This window comes from Protopterus annectens, chromosome 13.part0 (assembly GCF_019279795.1).
Source record: "Protopterus annectens isolate FY-2018-M chromosome 13.part0, PAN1.0, whole genome shotgun sequence".
NCBI classification, from domain to species: Eukaryota; Metazoa; Chordata; order Ceratodontiformes; family Protopteridae; genus Protopterus; species Protopterus annectens.
This window is the reverse complement of record NC_056747.1, coordinates 921548076-921569822: the sequence shown is the minus strand read 5'-3', so window position 1 is coordinate 921569822 and position 21747 is coordinate 921548076. Positions and strand designations below refer to the sequence as shown.

At 35.4% G+C, this 21747-nt stretch overlaps 1 protein-coding gene across 1 annotated transcript in view; it reads left to right on the top strand.

Annotated features, from left to right (window-relative positions):
* Positions 1-1861: 1861 nt before the first annotated feature.
* LOC122787981 (melatonin receptor type 1A-like) overlaps positions 1862-21747 on the top strand; it is a 51411-nt gene continuing 31525 nt past the window's right edge. Inside the window, exons 1-2 of the mRNA XM_044054909.1 lie at positions 1862-2129; positions 3338-4096. Coding sequence (XP_043910844.1) covers positions 1862-2129; positions 3338-4096 — 1027 coding nt within the window. The remainder of the gene's footprint in view (positions 2130-3337; positions 4097-21747) is intronic.

The window sequence follows — 21747 nt, the reverse complement described above, 5'->3', positions numbered from 1 at the left end:
ATGTATTTCTTTTATTTAAATTTGTTGCCAACATAGTCAAGCTGGGAATTTTAATTCTCATTGGAGTCCCAATGATTTAAACTTTAATATACAGACTAGGAATAACTAATCATAGCAACAAAAAGCAGAAACTGTTGCTAGCATAACCATTAATTTAGAAAAAATAAAGTAGTTTTACTAATAACTAATTTAATAATAACAGGTATTTTCCTACAATGACTTCAGCAAACTGCATTATTATTTTAAATTATATAGTCACAAACTAGCTGACAATGCATAACACAGAGGATTATGCTCTGCTCTATAATCATAACCAGGTGGCTATGTGCTTGAGAAATGGATGTCAAGATATTTACCTCAAAAGTGAAGTTTGACAGGTGAATGTTGATATTGAAGTCAAGAACACATAACAATCTGGGTTATGGTTTGAAAATCAAAAGTCTTTGTGGTGCATGGAACTTAATCTGTTGCCATGTACTGGATTAGAGAACAAAAGTTTAGCCCTGCTAAATGTTTGCAGCTTTGAAATCTGTAAAAGTACTTACAGCTATCAAGTGGAGAGCATTCACAATAGAAGAGCGGCAGAGAGCTATTAAACGACTTCACTCAGACTTTAAAAATAAAATGTCTGGTTGAAGTAGTGTAACAGCTTCCCGCCACCCTTGTAGCTACTGACTGCTGTTAATGCTCTAGAACAAGGCTAGTGCTTAACAGCATTTCTGACATCAGAAACATATTTAAATGTTGTATTTTCCCTGAGTTTATGGCATAATCATGGCGCTCCACGCACTACAGTGATTTTTAACTATGATTATCAAAACAAATAATGTTTATCTGATAGTAGTTTGCAAATTTACAAGTATTTATCTTACTCCAGATAATGCAGATGTGTAGTAACAACCTCTAGAATGCCTTAAGTTCTGTTTCAGTTAGTTTTCTAAAATTCCATGTATCATGTTTTACTATATTGCTTCAATACAGCAAGTCTGCAGGCAGATCTGAAAAGCATTTGACTAAGTAGGCTGTCTTTACTTTTGTTGCTACTTTTTCAAGCTCAAAATCAGTGCAGCACATATTTCAAAACTGTCAATCAGAAGTTTGAAATAAAAGCTAACAATTAATATTCTGTAACTATAAAGAGTTATCATTGCATAATGCAAACATGACAATTGTCCTGCAGCCCATCTATTTACTTGATGAGCAATTAGTTGATCAGAACTTATCTGGCCAATCACAAATTGTTGGCTTTACTACTGTCTCAAAAATACTGAATTTTGTTGTGAGTTTAACCCTTTCCCAGTATTATGTGACTGCAGTGGTAGTATGAATAAGTTAGTGGGGTGTGGTGGACTTAACCTCATCTATTGTGCAATAGGATATACCCACTGGGAAATAAACAAAACACTATTTCAAGCTGTCCCATTACTTAGCATTACTTAGCATGTATCAGTCGATATTCATAGAATTGAGATTGAGCAGTCTAGTTCTGAATGATCAGCTTTCAATCATTTAATGTGGGATCTTGTCTGGCTAAAAGACAGAGAGAGGAAAAGCAAAATGTTGTTTCAGTTTCACCAAAGACTTGCAGTGCCTGCTGAAAATAAACTAGGATACTTACAGGACAAAAAGATGGCTCAGTTAGTATGTCCACTTGTTCATGTTTTGACAAGATTACAGACCCTGTTTAACATTGATCTGTTTCTTATTATGCCACCTAATACACTGTGTCAGAAAATAATTTATTGGTTAGATGTGATTTGTAGAATAGTTGGGCCAAGTGGTCCTTATCTGTTGTGACAACCTTGGGTTTCTTACATGTTCCTGCATTATTGCACAACACATGTTTTGTCACCATTTACCCATGTCAACGGAAAATGTGGAATTTTCAAATGTGGAACTCCAAACCATCATAAAGATCTTATTCCCACAGAAGAAAACTCCAAAGGAAATCCATGAATGTATGATGGAAACATTGAGTGGCAAGTGCCCTTCCTACTCAACTGTGAAGAAGGGGTGTGCAAACTTTCAGTGTGGAAATTTCAAGACAGAAGATGCAGCAAGGTCTGGGAGGCCTCAAAAAGTGCCAGCTCCTGAAATTGTTGACCACGTCCATGACCTGATTATGGCAGGTCAGTGAATATTGGCCAAAGCAATTGCTGAGACAGTACAGATATACAGGGAATGTGTTGGGTTTATAATCCATGAGCAGCTGGGTATGCAGAAGTTGTCAGCTAAGTGGGTGCCCAAATGTTTGAATGCTGATGAGAAAAGCCATTAAGTGGAAACTTCCAAGTTGATTTTGCAGCATTTTTGTTGAACTGGTGCAGACTTTTTGGAATGACTAGTTAACTGTTGATGAAACACGGTTACACCACTATGATCCTGAGACAAAACAACAGTCCATGCAATGGCGGCACTCAGGTTCACCAAAGCCAAAGATGTTCAAGACACAAAAGTCAGCAGGAATGGTCATGCCCACAGTGCTTTGGGATCAGGAAGGTATTGTAATGACTAACTATTTTCCAAGGGGTCAAACAGTCAATGCAGAATACCACTGTGACCTGCTGTGCTGATTAAAGAAGGATAAAAGAAAAAAGGAGAGAGAAGCTGCAGAAAGAAGTTCTCTTTTTGCAAGACAATGCACCTGTTCACAAGGCTGGCAAAACGATGGATGTTTTGACAAAACTGGGTTTTGAGAGCAAAGACGATCTACTCTACTCACCAGATCTTGCTCCATCTGACAATTTCCTGTTTCCAAACCTTAAAAAGAGTTTGAAAGGGTGGCAATTTCTGAGTGATTCAGATGTGATTGCAACAGTGGAGCAGGATTTCAGTGACCAAACTTCAGATATTTTTTTGGCAGGGTTACAGAAACTTCAGACATGATATGCCAAGTGTGGTGAACTTCTGGGTAAATATGTTGAATAACTTGTAAGTTTCATGGCTCCACATAATTCCCGTTTAGGTCAGACTTAGACATTTTCAGCATCCCCTTGTAAGGATATATTCTATACCACTACTACAATTTCAGTGAAAAAAATGCTGCTTCATATTACAGCTTACTTTCAATTCTCTTTGTTGTATTTCACACCTTGGTGATTTTATCTGTAATTCACATACAGCAGCATCTGTTCTTTATGGTTAAGCAAGTTGTAAGCCATGGTATGCACAGTTGTGCTAAAAATTAAGTATTCGGTTTACTAGTGATGCATTGCAATAATTTAGCGAGATGATAATTTACCTACAATGAATGACTTAAGAGAAAATATGAAGTTATATTGTAATGAAGAACATATGCTGGTTAAATCTTCTACCATTTTGTTTCTGTTTACTGTAGGTAACATCTTTGTTGTCAGCTTAGCTGTGGCTGATCTTTTATTGGCTGTGTACCCGTACCCTGTATCTTTGCTGTCTATGATCCATAATGGCTGGATATTAGGAGAAATACAATGTAAGGCAAGTGGATTTGTTCAGGGCCTGAGTGTTGTGGGATCAGTTTTCAACATTACAGCAATTGCCATCAATAGATACTGTTTCATCTGTCACAACAAGATATACAGCAAATTGTACAGCCTGAAAAATACATATGGCTGCCTTGGGCTGATATGGACTCTAGCCATTGCTGCAGTTTTGCCATCTCTCTGCATTGATGCTTACCAGTACAATCCAAAGATGTATTGTTGCACTTTAGGCCAAACTGTGAGCTCAGCATTCACCACTGTCACAGTAACTATCCATTTTCTAGTTCCGATAATTATTGTTGTATTCTGTTATGTTAGAATTTGGGCCCTTGTGCTTGCTGTCAGATATCGTGCAAGACAAGACAATAAACAGAAACTTAAGCCACATGAGATACGTAATTTCTTTTCAATGTTTATGGTTTTTGTGGTCTTTGCAGTGTGCTGGGGCCCCCCAAATTTCACTGCTTTAGCTATAGTCATTAACCCTACAAAAGTCATACCTGGTATACCACCTTGGATGTTTTCTGTAAATTATTTCATGGGAAGCTTTAACTGTTTCATGAATAGTATCCTGTATGGACTCCTGAACAAGAATTTTAGAACAGAATATGTTAGAATATGTATAACTGTCTGTGGTATATTTTATTCTCATGTTATAAAATAAAATAAAAAAATCCGCTAAACAGCTACATAATCATTGACAAGTGAAATACAAGTAATTCAATGATTGTGTTACTGGTTAATGTAATACAACAAAATAAGGTAATATGTGCTTTGTGATATTATGAATACACTGCACATAAATGTGGTTTAAAATGTTTTTTTGTTGTTATAAGTGAATTTACTCAGCTTTATTGTAAAGGCGTCCTATTAAAATGAACTGCATAAATACATTATTTGTAAATTACTGATGACTTAAGATTATGAAAACAGACATCTTCAAAATAAAATTGTATGGAAATTATAGTATCTGTTTTTATCCTGAATTTTATATATGAACAGTAACAATAATCTAATCACATTTGTTTTCTATATTTTCCCAGTACCCAGCAATTTTTGTAATAAACCGATACATCAATTTCATTCAAAAGCCATATTCCCTGCTGGCCATCAGGCCTTCTGTACTCCATCTGGCCAACTCATTATTCATGAGTGAAAGATGGCCACAGGAGCCATCATAGAGATATCCATAATGGGGTTTTGAAAGTAGAGTCCTATAACAGGGGTGGTTGATAGTATGGTCTTAACATGCACAGACACACACACACACACACACACACACACACACACACGCACGCATGCACACGCGCACACACACACACACACACACACACACACACACACACACACACACACACACACACGGCATTTGCAGTTGGATTCATTCTTACTGGTCATCTGAAACTTCAGTCAGGCCAAGGTGGCATAACAAATATAGCCATAGGTAGCAGCAGACAGTATGTGTCTGAGTTATTTTTAATTTTCTAATCACTCATTCTAAGAATATCAACTGCTTGACAGTTCTTTGTATGTAGACATTATTGTTGTTGCATATGTACAATAATATTTTACTGAGATGTTTTGGCTGCTTGAAACCATTTTGAAAAGCTGAAAGCTGGCACATTTTACTAAGATATTCTGACTTCTACCAAACCATTTTTGAAATTCGAAAGATGATATATTCACTTTTATACACAGTTCACATATTTTGACTAATTCTTTCTTGAAACTTTCCTGCAGCTGAAAAATGAAGTTGCAAACTTGCCAAAACAGGCAACTAACTTGTGAAAATCCTAAGAATGCTTGAAATATGAATGTCTTAGATAGTAGAGACACACAGGTTTACTTGCAAAGATTCAAACCAATAACTCCAAAAGTCAAAATGCCATTCAAGCTCAAAGATAAGCATTCATCAAAAATTGACTTCATTACATTTCAGAGACAGAGTTCATGTTGTCTCATCTTCCTAAATTAGCAGGCATATTATTTTACTTCACAACAAGTATCATGTCATTCTTTTGTATGAAATTCTATTAATTAAATGTAACAGCAAACGTATTTGATCAATTTCACATTTTCTTGCAGCACAGATACCTTAAAATATAGCCATTTATATGCTGGTAAAAAACAGGGGATATATCAGCTATTATATTCCTAGTGAATGGTATTCATTGTCATTGCATATTTTTCTTCAGTCAGAGAATATCTGCACATAGCTTAACAGTTTGGAAATTGATATAACAGTTAGTAGGACTAACGTAAGTTCTGGTGAGCCCACTCATGTCCTGAGTTGCCTTCTAGAGACCATGTTGCTTAGAAATGCATAGTCCCTGGCAACTAATAATTACTCTATTCAGAAAATTGAGAAAATTCCTCACTTGGTCATCTGAAAATTTTTTTCATGAATATAAAAGAGGTCATCAAGTTTATTGAGGTTAACGAAGCTGTTGCTGTTTGGATTTTTCAGATTAACTTGTTCTCCTACTTTTGTGTGGATTTGCATAATTTCTCTTTGTCTTTACCACCAGCATATTTTTACCAATTTTCTCTTCCTGAGGACATACAGTCAGTTAAAAAGAACTATGAGTTAGACGTTGATACTTTCAGATGAAATTATACAAATATTTTTATTACCATAAAGCTATTACCACAAATGACAAGTTATTAGCTCCTATAGGAGGCAAAATGGAATACTCTCTCTTTTAAAGCAGGGAATCAATGCATTCAATAATATACATTAAGCACAGCCTTCTTACACTAGTTTTTATACTGCGTTAAAATTACATGCAATGAATAACCAGGAAGACCCTATGGAATGTCATATTACTATCAGCTCATTTTCATAGGAGTGTCCAGAGTTTTTGCCATGTGCTCTCTGTTGACAGACAGACAGATGGAATTCTCATGTATCCACTATTTTTATTTCCTGCTACTTAGCTACTTAACTTGACAGACTATACAGCACCTGCTACACCAAAAATAGCACTGTATTAAGAAAGTTGGCAAAATCCAAAACTAGTAAAACTTAAACCAAAAATATGTCCCAAAACAATGCATATGAGGACTTTTGTCCAAAGAGAACAAGTACTTCCTGTGAAATATTTAATCTAAGCAATACCACTCTTTAAATATAAAGATCACATAATGTGATGATATCAAAACACATGACCATTAGGCAATCATGTGATATTAAAAATACAAGAGACACACACACACACACACGCTGCACACACACACACACACACACACACACACACACACACACACACCCACTATTAATATTAAAAATATATATTAACCATATGTATAAAACATTTTAACACTGCAGCTTTCATACTCAATCCACTACATATGTGAAGTATTTTATTCAACCTTTGTGGCATGACTGTTAAGCCTGGTTTGCCAAATGATTTCATGGTAACACAGTATGTTTTCTTACCAGTCTTCTCTTTTTAGCTTAGGGTTTTGGTCAAAAATAAAAAATACAATTTTAGTAAGATTTCTACATACCACATAATGTTTGTACAAAGTGATGTTTTTAATCCTGATTACAAATAATGTTACAATGTTTGTAAATTCTTTTTGAAACTTTCTTATAGTTTTCCCCCCATGAACTACAGGCTGAATATATGGCTAAGTAAACCATACCAATTGTGTTGCAATTGTAATGTCCTGTTGCCACTATTTATTTACAGTAATTAATAAGCTCAATATGAGTATCATTGTAAATTTATTAATAGAAAATGTGCATTCCACACTTAAACATACTATAGTTGTGACTATCTTTCAGTGTTATTTTCTAGCAAATTCTTTATATTTTCTCCTGTTTTGTAAATAAATTTGGATAATTACTATTTGCCCACCCTTATCAGGTTTCATGAATCTGTAATTTTTGCAACTTAATTCATGTGACACCTTTCTTTCTTCTCTAATTAAGTTGTAAAATTGTTTGTTATTTCAGCTGGTCTCAAAAGATTCTTGACTATCTGATCCACATATTCTTTCAAACAATAACATGTTAGAATGAAAGGCGATTAAAAGTTTACTACCTGCTGATAAAACTGATGCTCTCACCGTCTGCTTATTTACCATCAAAACATTTCGAAGTTTAACCTATGAGCAATCAACTTTAATTTGATAATTAAGCCAACCATATCAGTTGATTTGCCGAAAGACATGAACAATCAGTTGATTAAGGTGGTACAAATTTGCAGCACTTTCAAAATAACTTCATCGCTGTCTCATTCTGCCTCTAAATAGAAAGCAATCTGAAACTCCCAAAACAGTAACTTTATTATTCAGTTTCACTATCTCAAACTACCATCATTGTTCCTCTTAAAACTGCTGTGCATTAAGGAATAAACAGTTATCCCTCTTTCAAAATTCTGTTGGTGTGGCATCATAGAGTCCCTTCATTCCTGCTGACTGGTCAACTAGCATTGTTGTTCAGTGTAGATAAATGGCTTTAGTGGCATAATCATTCAGGTCACACGTTAGATTTTACTTGTGTGTGCAAACCATTTTACAATGTTTGGTCAGTTTCATAATATTCAACTTGTTTGTTAACAAAAAGTATTTTTAATCATTATCTAATGCAGAAATCTCTGCTTCTAATGTTTCAGTCTCACATGTGTTTTGTTTAATCAAAACATCTAGCAATTCAGTACCTGCTTGGTAAAAAACTTCAACAATTCAGTATGCAGATTAGAGATCAAAAATACCCACATTTGAGAATTTCCAAAGACGAAGGTCCCTTGGAACCCAATTAGTTTTTATACATTCTTTAAATTATATATTGTCAAGTTGAAGTGATTTAGGGGTCATTTGTTTCTTACCTACGTCTCAGATGGACTCAGAAACACCTTTACTCTCAAAATGTACACTTTTATCATCAGTAAGTGCCTTCAGATGCTTAAATATTTTTTCAGACTGCTTAAGGATCATTAGCTTTCATGTCAGCTCGAGCTCTAGGACTCACATTACAGCTGCAATCCTTTCAGAAGAAAGATTTTCATCTTCATTCCAGGACAGTTTCTTGAGTTGGTAATGTAACCTGTGATTCACAGATTTCCTCTAAGATGTCTGCAAGCTGCAAGAGAAGTAACAACGACTCTTTTATCTGTCTGAACTGCATCTTTTAATGGTACTTGGTCTATTAGAAAAAAGTGCTCTTATGCAAATATTCAGTTAAATGTTTAAGAATGTTGATTATTTGCAGGATTAGCTTGTGTTCTAAATGTAGCATGGACAACATACAATAAATTGATTTAAAAAGAGAATTGCACATTACTTGACTATATAAAATGATAACATGTTCATCGGTATCTAAAAGTTTGAAGAACTTTTTTTCTGAAGGGAAAGAAAAGGTTAAGTTACTGGATGAAAAGAAACAAATGCACAGCATGTTTTTTGTGGGAACTGGAAATGAAGATTTGTATAGTTACCATGATCTAAGAAACTGTCATTTTCTTTTAATCGCTAAAGGAATATACATTCTAGATGTTGATCTTTACCTCAGTGAATGGGGTGAATGGAGTGAATATTGCATCTGGTATCTGAATCCTCAGCCTTACTTCCCCTTTAGTAGTAAATTATGATCATTGGCTGCATGGAAAATAGATATTATACAATAACCCCCCATTAATATTCCAAAACGTGCACACTGATTAGTCAGCGTGCCCGCTGTAAATCCAACTTATACTAATGGAAAAAGGTCCAGTCGCCTGGACTTTTTCCATTAATATAAGTCTTTACTTTTTATTGTGTTAGGCAGCAACGGAGAATGGAAGAGCTCTGTTGCTGTAATCTCACTATGTTTAACATAGCGAGATATCTTAAAAAAAAAAAAGCAAAGGAGATCTTCCTTTCTCCGTTGCTTTCTTTAAAGCTGTCTCGCTATGTTAAATGAGTTTAACATAGCGAGACAGCTTTAAAAAAGGAAACAGAGATCTTCCTTTCTCCATTGCTTTTTTTAAAGATATCTCACCATGTTAAACTCATTTAAAATGGTGAGACAACTTTAAAAAAGCAATGGAGATCTTCCTTTCTCCCTTGCTTCCTGTACACACAGCTCTGATGTACTGCATAAGCATACGCATGCGCAGTACATCAGAACTGCCCTAGGATAGCAGACAGCTGCGGAAGGGCAGCACGGAGGCATTATACAAGCTATTATTTAAGAAAAGGAAGTATTTTTTTTCTTAAATAATGTCATTGTATAATAGCAATAACCCACTTCTGGGTGTGGGCAATACTGGATTTACCCACGGTTGTCTTTGTTTGGTCTCTCGGTATTCGCTCTCATGACCAAACCACACCAAAAGTGGGTAAATCCAGCATTACCCACACCCACATGTGGGTTATTGCTTACTTATGCAATGACTGGCCATTACTATTCCAAAACGTGCACGCTGATTGGCCAGTGTGCCCGTTGTAAATCTGACAATATACCAGAGGAAAAGGTCCGATCGCACGGACTTTTTTTCCATTGGTATATTATCCACGTTTTAATTTTTTTTTTATTAAAAAAAAATAAAGCTGTAGTCCCGACTCTGCACATACGAGAAAGACAGCATAAAGAAGATAGAAGGAAAATCAGGTACGGCAGTTAAAATTAAATACATGTACCTGATTTCCCTTGTATTTTCTTCAAGCTGTCTTTCTTGTATGTGCGGAGATGGGAGTGCAGCTCTTCTACTCCTAAATTGCCACAAACCAATATCAAAAAAAAAAAAGAAATTACAGAAAAATGGAGCAACGGAGATCTTCTTTTCTCCATTGCGTACTTCCCTGAGCACAGATGTACTGGGTATGCATGGGATCTCAAGTTCCAAACACATGCGCAGTACATCAGCAATGGCAAAGCGGAGCTGTCCAGCAGCAGAAGGACAGCATGTCGCCATTATACAAGGACATAATTTAAGAAAAGTAAGTATTTTTTTTCTTAAATAATATCATTGTATAATAGCAGTAACCCACTTCTGGGTGTGGGAAATGCTGGATTTACCCACAGTTGTCTTTGTTTGGTCACTCGGGCTTCACCCTTGTGACCAAACCACACCAACCATGGGTAAATACAACATTACCCACTCCCAGGCATGGGTTATTGCTTAAATACCTGATGATTTAAGCATTAAGACCTAGCAAACATTTATAACTTTAAAGAGCAGAGCTAAATAATTTATGTATCATATTAACCGTAGGGTAGCAGTAACTGACAGACCAAATGTTGTGAATTACAGAGTAGTTGCATTTAGTAGAAATGTTCCAGGTGTTGCTAGTGTGTGCAAATCACAGACATATTATGCCCTGGCTAATATTACCCAGACTTCATTAATGTTGAGCATTACCCACACTTGGTTACATTTGGTTAAACTTAAATACACAGTTAATTGCTATATGAACATTTTAGGACTGAAGCCAACCAGTGACAGCTATACCATTTATATATATATATATATATATATATATATATATATATATATATATATATATATATATTGGCGCCAATCTATAGTATTTAAACAATGAATTGTTTGTGTGGAAATTGTTCTGATGAAGCTCATGGTTATGAGTGAAAGCGCTTAACTTTTTTTGTTTTTAGTTTTTGTGTTTTTCTACAATAAATTGTGTTCCGTTGGTGCATCAGTGACTGGCACACCTTTTCATTCTACCGAGGTCGCCTTTTATTGGACTAAAGGTGTACTTTACTCAGCATTCTATTTAGTTTTAACAGTTGTTATAACAGCTGAAAACCCCTGACCATTTTACAGTTTTACATATATTTGTCCAGGTATGTTCATACTTTGTGAACTTTTTAAGTATGTGTGCATTCTCTCTCTATAATCATGCTTTTTGCTGCTGAATGTTGTTCAAATAAAGTTGGTAAGAATGTCTTGAACAGTATAATTCAAGTTGATAATATTTTTTGGCTTACACCTCCAATTAAAATGTAATTTCTTCTATGTATCTCTATGCCTAGACAATTTCATTTACATTAGTTAAGTTCTTAGAATAATACAGCATATCTTTTTTCCCGTTTATTTATTTTATCCATGCTTTCACAAATTCTACTTTCTGAAATTAGACATCTTTTAGATATTTCTGATAACTGGCTAGATACATTCTAAGGAACTTAGTGCAATGGCTTTGGAACATTTTTAGTTCTGTGAGTGGAAAGTTCTCTTGTATTTTGTTTTTTGCAGGTATATTTTCTTCTTTGTTGCTTGTTTTATAATTTTTATTCATAGAGTTTTTTTCTAGAGTCACAAAATTAAGAGTTTTTATTTTCAAAGTTTGAAAATCCATGGACTTAGAATTTGTATTATATTTTGGTTTATTTTCAATGCAGTTTTTGTCGTACTTTAGTTCTAATAAGTTTTCTCTTTGTTCTGGCTAAAGCATATGATAAACAAATTTTCTTTGTTAAAAATATTGAGTTGTGTTCAACATTTTATAAGTTTTTAAATGCATTGTTATTCTGCATATGTAGTTCTTAAATGCTATGAATTAGGGTCTTGATAAACGGGGAAGTTAGTGAATGTTCTTAAATTGAGAATGGTTCTGTGCATATATGCTGATCACTTTTCAACAGCCATTTACTTTCAAACATAGCTCACTGTTTATTAAAACTAATCGCTTATGTCCACCATCTAGAGGAACCAATCAGAACATGATAGAAAGTAATCTATTAAAGCAATATTGTCTTGGTGAATACCTCCACAAGGTGGAATTTGTTTTTACAATATGTCACCTAGACAACACAGATATATAGACTGTATTTTATATAGAATAAATCATGGACACAAAGTAGGTTAAAAAAATAAAAAAGACAGGCAGGTGCACAAGTCCCAGGATAAAAAAGTGCCTAATCCTGGTAGCCGCATTGGTGCCAGGACAGGATAAAATGACCGTGTAGAATCCTGAAGACACAGAAGGCATTTTTACAATGGGGTAGGCCATGCTCGGAGGGAGGATGCCCCCCATTGCAGAAACAGCAGTCCACAAAAAAACACAAAAACTAACAGGCCGAAACAAAGATCTAAACTTGATAGAGTGGAATAATGAAGATAAGAAACAAATTATGTATTGTTACTATTATACAAGTAGCCCAGAATTTCTGGGCAGAAGATATTCAAAAGGACTGAGACAGAAATTAGAAGAAAGAAAAAACACTTGCACAAGAAAAAACTGTAAAAAAAAGATTCACGTGCAAATGTGAGTTCATTAATACAACAGATTCACGAAAAACATTATACAGACCAAGAAACCTTGGGTCATTTGGAAAAAGAAGTGACCGAGGAACTGCAAAATATAAACAACAAAACCTAGAGATTTTGAAAGGTATAAAAAGAGACATGGATGTGGGAAAGAAAGAGAGATCCAATATGGTACAATATTTATGCAAAGAAAAAGCCAAACTAATCAGTACAAAAAAGGCAGCTCCAAAGATATTTGAAGATAAATACAGGCAGAGGCACCCGGATATGGATAAATTCACAATACAAAAAATAAGATCACAAAGGAGAACACAGAACAGAAGAATAGTAAAGTAGAAGTCAAACAAATAGAAGCTGAAGTTATGAAATACCTGGAAAGTGAAGGATTTAGTGTAGAAAGTCTACCACAAGTCATGTCACAGTATGATGGAACAATGAACAAAGGGTCCTCAAAATAAAAAGAAACAGGTGGAGTAGGATACATCTAAACAAGAAATAGGGACATAGGAAATAAAAAGAGATCTAATGTGGTGCAATATGTACGCATGGAGAAAACAAAACTAATCAATACAAACAAGCAGCACCAAATATATTTGAAGAGAAATACAGGCAAAGACATCCAACTATCGAAAATTTACAATGCAAAAAAATAAGAAAACAAAGGGGAGAAATAGAAAAAAGAATTAGCAATGGAGATGTTAAAGAAATAGAAACTGAAGTTATGGATTACCTGTGAAGTGAAAAATTTAGTGTAGAAAATCCAACTCTGGTAACATCACAGCGTGATAGAACAGTGAGTCTCCAAATTAAAGAAAAATAGGTGGAATGGGGATCATCTGATCAATTGCCACATGAAGATACTGTGGAGCCTTCAGTAGGAAACCAGTACAAACGTTCAGATGGAGCTGCACAGCAGTCAAGGGAGGGGACAAGAAACAGTGACAACTCTGACACAGTCAGTGTTGTGTGGTGATAGACTAGTGAGTTTCCATATGAAAGAGCAATGGATGATGCAGGATGCAGCTGAAGAGAATATGTCACTGGAAGATGTTCTGCAACTTTCTGTAGAATCCCCAGAGGAAATGGAGAACAAAGAATGTGCCCTCAGTTTAGAAGAAAATGGCGGTTTGATTTAATATAAATCAATAAACATATTAAGATCAATGAAAGAAATAGATTATAGAAACTCAATATGACCTAAAATGTTAGAAGTTTGATAAAACAAATGAACCAGTAATCAAGGCTGTTCATAGAAATCAACACAATATAACAGAAGTAAATAGGATATATTACTGTGCAGCTAAATTAATAACAAAGTCTTACCACAAAAATACAGGGCAATAAGGGAAAGAAAGTGAAGAAAGATTGGAAGTATTGAATAAAGAAAACTATAAAGCAATTACCACAAGAAGTGCCACTGTGAGAAGAATACAGAAGACTGAACAGATCAACAAAAATAATGAAATCATAAGCATTTGCAAGTTATTCTTTGCATAAACATTACAACAGTAAGTTACTGACAACTACATATATACATATGCACATCTATACACACACACACACACACACACACACACACACACACACACACACACACACACACACACACAAATACGCATACATGCACACACTCAACCAGCTAAAATTTTCTGCTGAGTCTCAGTTCAAAGTCTAGTTACAGTAGTGAGATTCCAATCCTTCATTAATACAGAAAACACACACAGAAACAGGTAAAGGTATGAAAAACATCTTGAATGGTACTTATTAAAATTAGATAACATAATCCCCTATGAAACACATGGGGGTGGTAGCAGTCCATAAAACTGAACACTCTTTTTCAATTGTTTTGCAGCCTTCCGTCTGCTATCCATGTGTAATTAATTGCATTACAACATGGTCTAGTTACTTTAAGTTGGTATATATATATATATATATATATATATATATATATATATATATATATATATATATAAAATCTGCAAGGCTTGAGGGGTGGAGGGAGAATTGTACCTTGAAGAAATGTTTTTTTTTTTTTTTTTTAGAATTTGATCATATTAAGTTAGTATTAAAATGATTGCTCTTTTTTCATTCACTCTCCATCATGAGGATGTAGCCAATTAAATGAATGTGTTACATAAGGAGATTACTTGTAATTGTGTAGATAAAAAGTCAAAGAAAATATACTATGCCAGATGGTTTGATGAAGTATGCATTAACAGTCAAAAGAGTTATAAAACGTATTTGAGAAGGCAACTAAAACAGAGAACAGAACAGATGATTCATAAGATATAAACTGCAATATTAAATTACAGAACGGTAATTAAAAAGAACAAGTACGATTCTGAGTTCATTAAACGGCCAAGAGTATGGCAGATAATAGCAGAAACTGCAAATAATTTTGGTAGCAGATTGTTTTTGGTAGTAAACCATCTGTGGGGGGAGTAACTGCATTTCATTGAAGAACCTGATTGGCCCTCTTCTTATCTCAGTTGTACTCCAACTACTTTTCACTTTCTGGCTCCAAATTCAAAGTCACTTCTCTACCCCATGACCTAAGTGAACTCCTCTCCATCCAGCTGCTTCACTCTATAGTAAGGAACACTGTATTTAGTAAGGCAGACTGTATTTAGTAATGCATACTGTATTTAGTAATGCACACTGTATCTAGTAATGTACACTGTATTTAGTAAGGCACACTGTATTTAGTAAGGCACACTGTATTTAGTAATGCACACTGTATTTAGTAAGTCACATTGTATTTAGTAAGGCACACTGTATTTGTAAATTTCTTAACAGAAATAGCCCATTTCATTCTGGTTCAACCTTGTACTAGAAACAATTACAAATAAGCTTCTACTGTGATGCAAACTTGCTAAGTGTTATTGTCTAGCAAATATATCATTATGTTTCTACTGGCACTTTGTTCTAGGACTCAGTGGTAGCACTGTGTTAAACTCTGTCTTGGTAGAATTGTGTTAAACTCTGGCTAAGTGTTGCATCATATCATATCATACCATTTCATTTCATACTTTAACTTTCTATGAAAGCTTGCAGCAACTGTTTTCTGTACTCTTAATCAATGTGTATTTACTGTACTAGCCACTGATGAATGTAACCAAATGACTGAACAAATTTCAACTGTATTGTTTATTGTAACACACTGTGCTCCTTATAGTATATTTACTTTTGTTTCATTCTTGGCCTTGAAACTGTACCTTATTAACTTTTTGACTCCATATTGTACTTTATTAACTTGTGTATTGTATTTACTGTATTTGTTGTACTAATCTTTGTGGAGCCTTTCTGCTGAAAATGGGATCTATGCCCAGTCGGACACTTTCCCGGTAAACAAATGTAAAGTAAATAAATAACTATTTCTGCTGTTAATGTGTATAGGAAATATATTAGCAAGCTTCTACTGGCTTTAGGCTGCAGGATTCAGTGAAAGCACCTAATGTTTGCTTTATGAACTGCACAGTTACAGGAAGTAAGTTTGCAGTGTGTTGCCATCTTTCTAAGAGTTATTTTTGTCTCTCTGCTGCTAATTTCTAGCATATATATATATATATATATATATATATATATATATATATATATATACACACATTTCTACTGGCTTCTACTGAAGGTTTTGGTTGTAATACCTGGTTTTGTGATTTATGAACAACACAGTTACTGGCTAGTCTAGTCAATGCTGGAGCACTGCCTATTGTTTTTAATATTTTAAAAACTCAAACTGCTTATTCTGAAGTAGTTACATGTCACATTTACAGACTGTATGCTGTGTAGCAAAGAGTAGGAGCCACCTGAGATGTTCAGTCTACTTGTCCTTCTAAAATCTGTAAACCTACATCTCAGTAATCCCAAACTTGCATACCAACACACATCTCTTGTTAGCTACTTTATTTTCCATCTATCCTTCTAACTGTGGAAGCCTCCATTTTAGTAATCCCACACTTGCATACCAAGACACATCTCCTGTTAGCCTCCTTGTTTTCCTTTTATAAAGGCTATAATGCAGAAATGCACAACTGTGAAATATAGTGCACTACTTATGTTGGCCAAACACAACTTAATGCAGCAGACTATAGACAAATAGTATTTTATCTATCCAATTCAACCATCAAACAATCCTAATTATTTTAATCTCTCTCTCTCTCTTATCTCTGAGCACATACTATGACTGACAATTACTGCTGCAAAAGTTAACATAATCTCACTACCAAAGGAACTTCTATAGCTGAGTTTCACCTCCAGTTGCAAAAGTACAAAAGAAGCAACACCTTTAGTTAAAATCTATGTAAAGCAGTTTTCAAGAATCAAACAAAACGTAATTGTTTTCCCTCACTTCTGCATCATTGTGTCTTGCACTGTAGTGTTGAGTCTGCTGGAGGGACACCCCCACCCTCAGGCATTATACTGCTGAAAGTGAAGCTAAATTAACAATTTATCATATTTTACTCTAGCAGTGTAAAATTTTCCAGGAAAGGCAATAAAAGCTCACAACAATAAAATTAAATGATGTGACTCATGTCAAGTATATAGAGTTCAAAGACCTTGTCTTGGTATCCATAAACATTCTACCTCACTGATTGTTTTTGATGGTAAACCATCTGTTGGGGTGGGAGTAACTGCATTCAGTTGAAGTACCTGATTGGTCCTCCCCTCATCTTCGTTATTTATCAAGCTACTATAGCCTCATTTCAAGTCAAAGTCACTGCAATACTGCCTTAATTTAGGTGTATGTTATAAACAATCTAGCAGTTTGTATTACTGTCTTTAAAATTATCAGGACTTGTCTTCCCTCCTGTCTTCCTACAGTTTTGCAGATTATGTTTCTGGTACTTACTCCACTTCACTCTGCTCGTCTACCCCCAATTTCCATCCAACCCCAGTACATCTAAACTTAGACCTCACTTACTCCACCTACTCTACTCATCCTCCTATCCTGTGCCTAACTGGACTATCCAATCACAAACTGCTGTCATCATATCATCTCCACCCATTTCTGTTCTAAATTCCTTCTCAAATCTCACTCTGCTCCCTCCTCATCAAAACCTTCCTATTCTCTGCACTATTATCACTGCTCATTACTTCACCTCACCATACTGCAAGATTTCTACACCACTAACAATGTTGTTCCCCTGCTGTATCACCTTATTCATCTGCCTTCTCTTATTCCTAACATCCCCACCAGTAGTAATAATGAACAGGCACAGCTCAACCTTTACTTCATCCTCACCTATCAACCAGCTTTCCACTAGCTCTTCAAAAATTTCTTCAAGCTTATGTTGCATAATTCCATTGCACTGTTGTAACTCAAAAAATACTAAAAATGTCAGTCCCAATGTCAAGGTAATACTTTCACCCATCTCTGCTAAAATAACTTAATAAATAAACCATCTTTCTCTACCATACATAAATGTGATGATAACTACCCCAACCTGAGTCCCAATCAAACCTCAAACTAAAGAATACACCCTAAAATGTTTTAAAATAGTCACTCAAAACATTAGAAGGATATGCAACAAAATCACAGATTTCCATGCCTGGATGACCCAACACAATACAGACATTCTAGCTACAACAGAGACATGGCTAAAGGGTGAAATAAAAGATGCTGAAATACTGACCCTGGTTATAATATTATTAGGCTTGCTAGAACACATAATAAGGCAGGTGGAATAGCTATAAACTTCACAAATATGCTCACAGTAACTTACTGTACAGGCACGGTACCAAATTTTAGAAAAGCAGAAATTCTAATCTCATTCCTAAAACTTAATAGAGCCAAGAGCATATGCATTGTTATGCTATATATCCCCCAGAACAGAACATTACAATACTTGAAAACATACTATCCTGGATAGTAGATACAATTACAAATAAAAGTATCCTCTTAGGTGATGTAAACATTGACTACCAGCCTTTGTCTGCAAATTCAGCAGTCAACAGAGTGAACATCTTTGGAGTTACTCAATTTATTAATACACCAACAAGATATGGCAAAAATATCTCCCAACAATCTATCCTGAACTGGATTCTGGTTACCAAACTATCTAATTTTACCTCCTCGGGTACCCTCCCTGATACACTAAGTGACCACTTGCCAGCCTATACCCTCAGGAGTATTACACAACTAATAAAGGAACATAAGCTTACAACTATGAGTAATCTCTCCAGTTTCTCAAAGGAGTCTGAAAGCAGTTAACTGGTCCATCCTAAAAAGATTCCCCTTAAATGATGCAGCTGAATATTTCAATGCAGCATTTCTAAATATTCTTAACACCTTAGTCTCACAGTGTACAAAAAGATTTAAAAACAGTCATACCTCATGGCAAACCAACCAATGCAAACTCTTTATGAAAGACAGAGACAAAGAGTGGGTTAAATGGCAAAAAAATAAAAATAGCAAAAATTGGTAACTATTCAGACAGCTACAAAACCAAATCAAGAAACAAGTTAATAGAGATAAAAAGTCTTATTATACTCACATAAAAGATAGCCATACAAACAACCCTAAAAATTCTGGTCCTCCATATCCTCTCGCATCAGTCTAGGTACTAGAAAAGGATCCCAGCCCATACCCAAACATCACCCCTCTTCAAACAGCTACCTATTTCAACACATACATCATAGAATACATAGCTAACTTAACCTCAAACTCACCTAACTCACCCTTCCATACAGCTAACTTCCCCTACCTTAGACCCTAACACATTTCCTTCACAAAATTCACCTATCTGCAACCTCTCCAAAACACATGCAGACAACTCCACCCACCTTACCTTTCAACCATTTTTATAACTATCATAAACAGGTTTTTACATAAACTAACACCTTGTTCCTCCTCAGCTGAAAACCTTCCCCCAAATACCTAAATCTAGCTGCAAATGCAATAGCATACCCAATCAGTATTCTTATTACTAGATCAATAACAGAATCCTATGCCCCTAACTTGTGGAACATTATGCATATTATCCCTTTACATAAAGGAGGTAATTCCACTGACATTATAAATTACAAGCCCATGGTCATACTGTCTCCCCCTGTCTAAAATCCTTGAAAGATGTATTGACCAGTATTTTGTCTACTATCTCTTACAAAGAAAGCTAATCGCCAATACGCAACATGGATTTCGGGCAGACTACAGCACCTCCATTGGATTACTATGATTTACAGACACTGTTAATAAAGCTCACAAATCTAATAAATGTGCATCTGCAGTATTTCTAGCTCTGTCAAAAGCCTTTGACATGGTATCTCACAGTGGGTCTATATTAAAACATCGAACACTTAAATCAGGGAATGATGTTTCATCGACCCTTTTTCAGCGAAAGCTGAAAATCTCAACACCTCAGAACAGCGATTTCTTTCCTAGGGAAAGAAATCGCTGTTCCAACCAAAAACAAAAAAAAAACAGTAAACACTTCCAAACACATACACACATACCTTAACCCTAATTCTACCCCCCCAAAAAAGTAAACATCTGAAAACACATACACATGTAACTCAACCATACATCTAACTAAAAAAAAAAAACATTTTAAAACATATGCACTTACCTTAACCCGCACCCTAACCCTAAGGTCAGTAACTGTTGCACATTCACGCTCGGGAGCTATACCGGACAAGGGAATCCCTGAGACCACATTACAGTGCAGAACACGGGAAAGCAAGGAAGCGGTCAAGCAACTTCTTTCCCAGGGAAAGAATTCGCTGAACAGTCGCTTTGCTGTTTTGCCTGTTCACTCTTTAGGAACTCTTTAATAGGAACTCCTCACAGTATACTCCACAATCAGCATTCCACCCTGGGTCTATCATCTCCATCTATTCAATGGTTCTGTAGCCACCTTGCCATCAAGCAACACCTTATAAAATGACATGGATCCATTTCTGCATACTTTCCCACTTCCACAGGAGTTCCACAAGGATCCATCCTTGGCCCTCTACTATTCAATATTTTTATCAATAACCTACATTTATCTTCTTGTGAAGGCAGATTGATTTAATATGTAGATAACTCTACAATAATCTGTTCTTCAAACAACTTACCTCACCTCCAAGAAATCTCTCAGCAAGCTGTAATCTTCGCTAAAACCTGGCATAGAAGAGCACAACTCCTACTTAACCCCCCCCCCAAAAAAAAACTCTGTCTCTTTACCCCAAAAACTCACTCACCTAACAGAGCATCTTTCAAAATCTTTTTGGCATATGACACTGAAATTAATTTAGTCCACCATACCAAACTAGTAGGAGTCACAATAAATGATAATCTTAAATTTGACCTCCACATTCAAAGCAATATCAAGAAAACGTATCAAAAACTAACATGCTATACAGAAACAAACATTTTTTAGCATACCCACAAAAATTAATCTAACCAAAACCTGCATTCTCTCCTCCCTACTCAGTGGAGCACTAATTTTAACCAATTTACAATCCTCCATAAAAACAAACTTGACAGCTGCTACAACCAAAATTGCTAGGTTTGTTACTAATTCATCCTCCTTTACCCATCACTGTAAAGCTCTGCATACCTTTAGATGGCTGGAACTCTTCCTCCACCTTTCCTACATTGAACTTATAGCAGGATATAAGGGTCTATATTACCAGAGCGAAACTCCTTTTGAGCGAATACCAAAACACAGACACGAATTGCGCAAACCACGAGAATACTGAATGCACTAAACCACAAAATTTTAAATCTTGAACTGTCATAGACGGCCAACCCCACCACCCACTACATACTACCTACCCAAGCAAAACAAATAAACCACATACATACACTAACCAAACCCTACTTCTAACCCTAAAGTAAAGCACCAAAACCCTACTTCTAACCCTACACTAAACCCCACATACACAACTATCTATGCACTATCCTTAACCCCTCCCTAACCCTAAGGTCCATAACTACTGCACACTTCCCCCACGAAAATATAAACAAACAAAATAAATAATCCACATACATACATTTACCAAAACCCTACTCCTAACCCTACACTAAATCTTACATACATTAACTATCTATGCACTTACCTTAACCCGCACCCTAACCCTAAGGT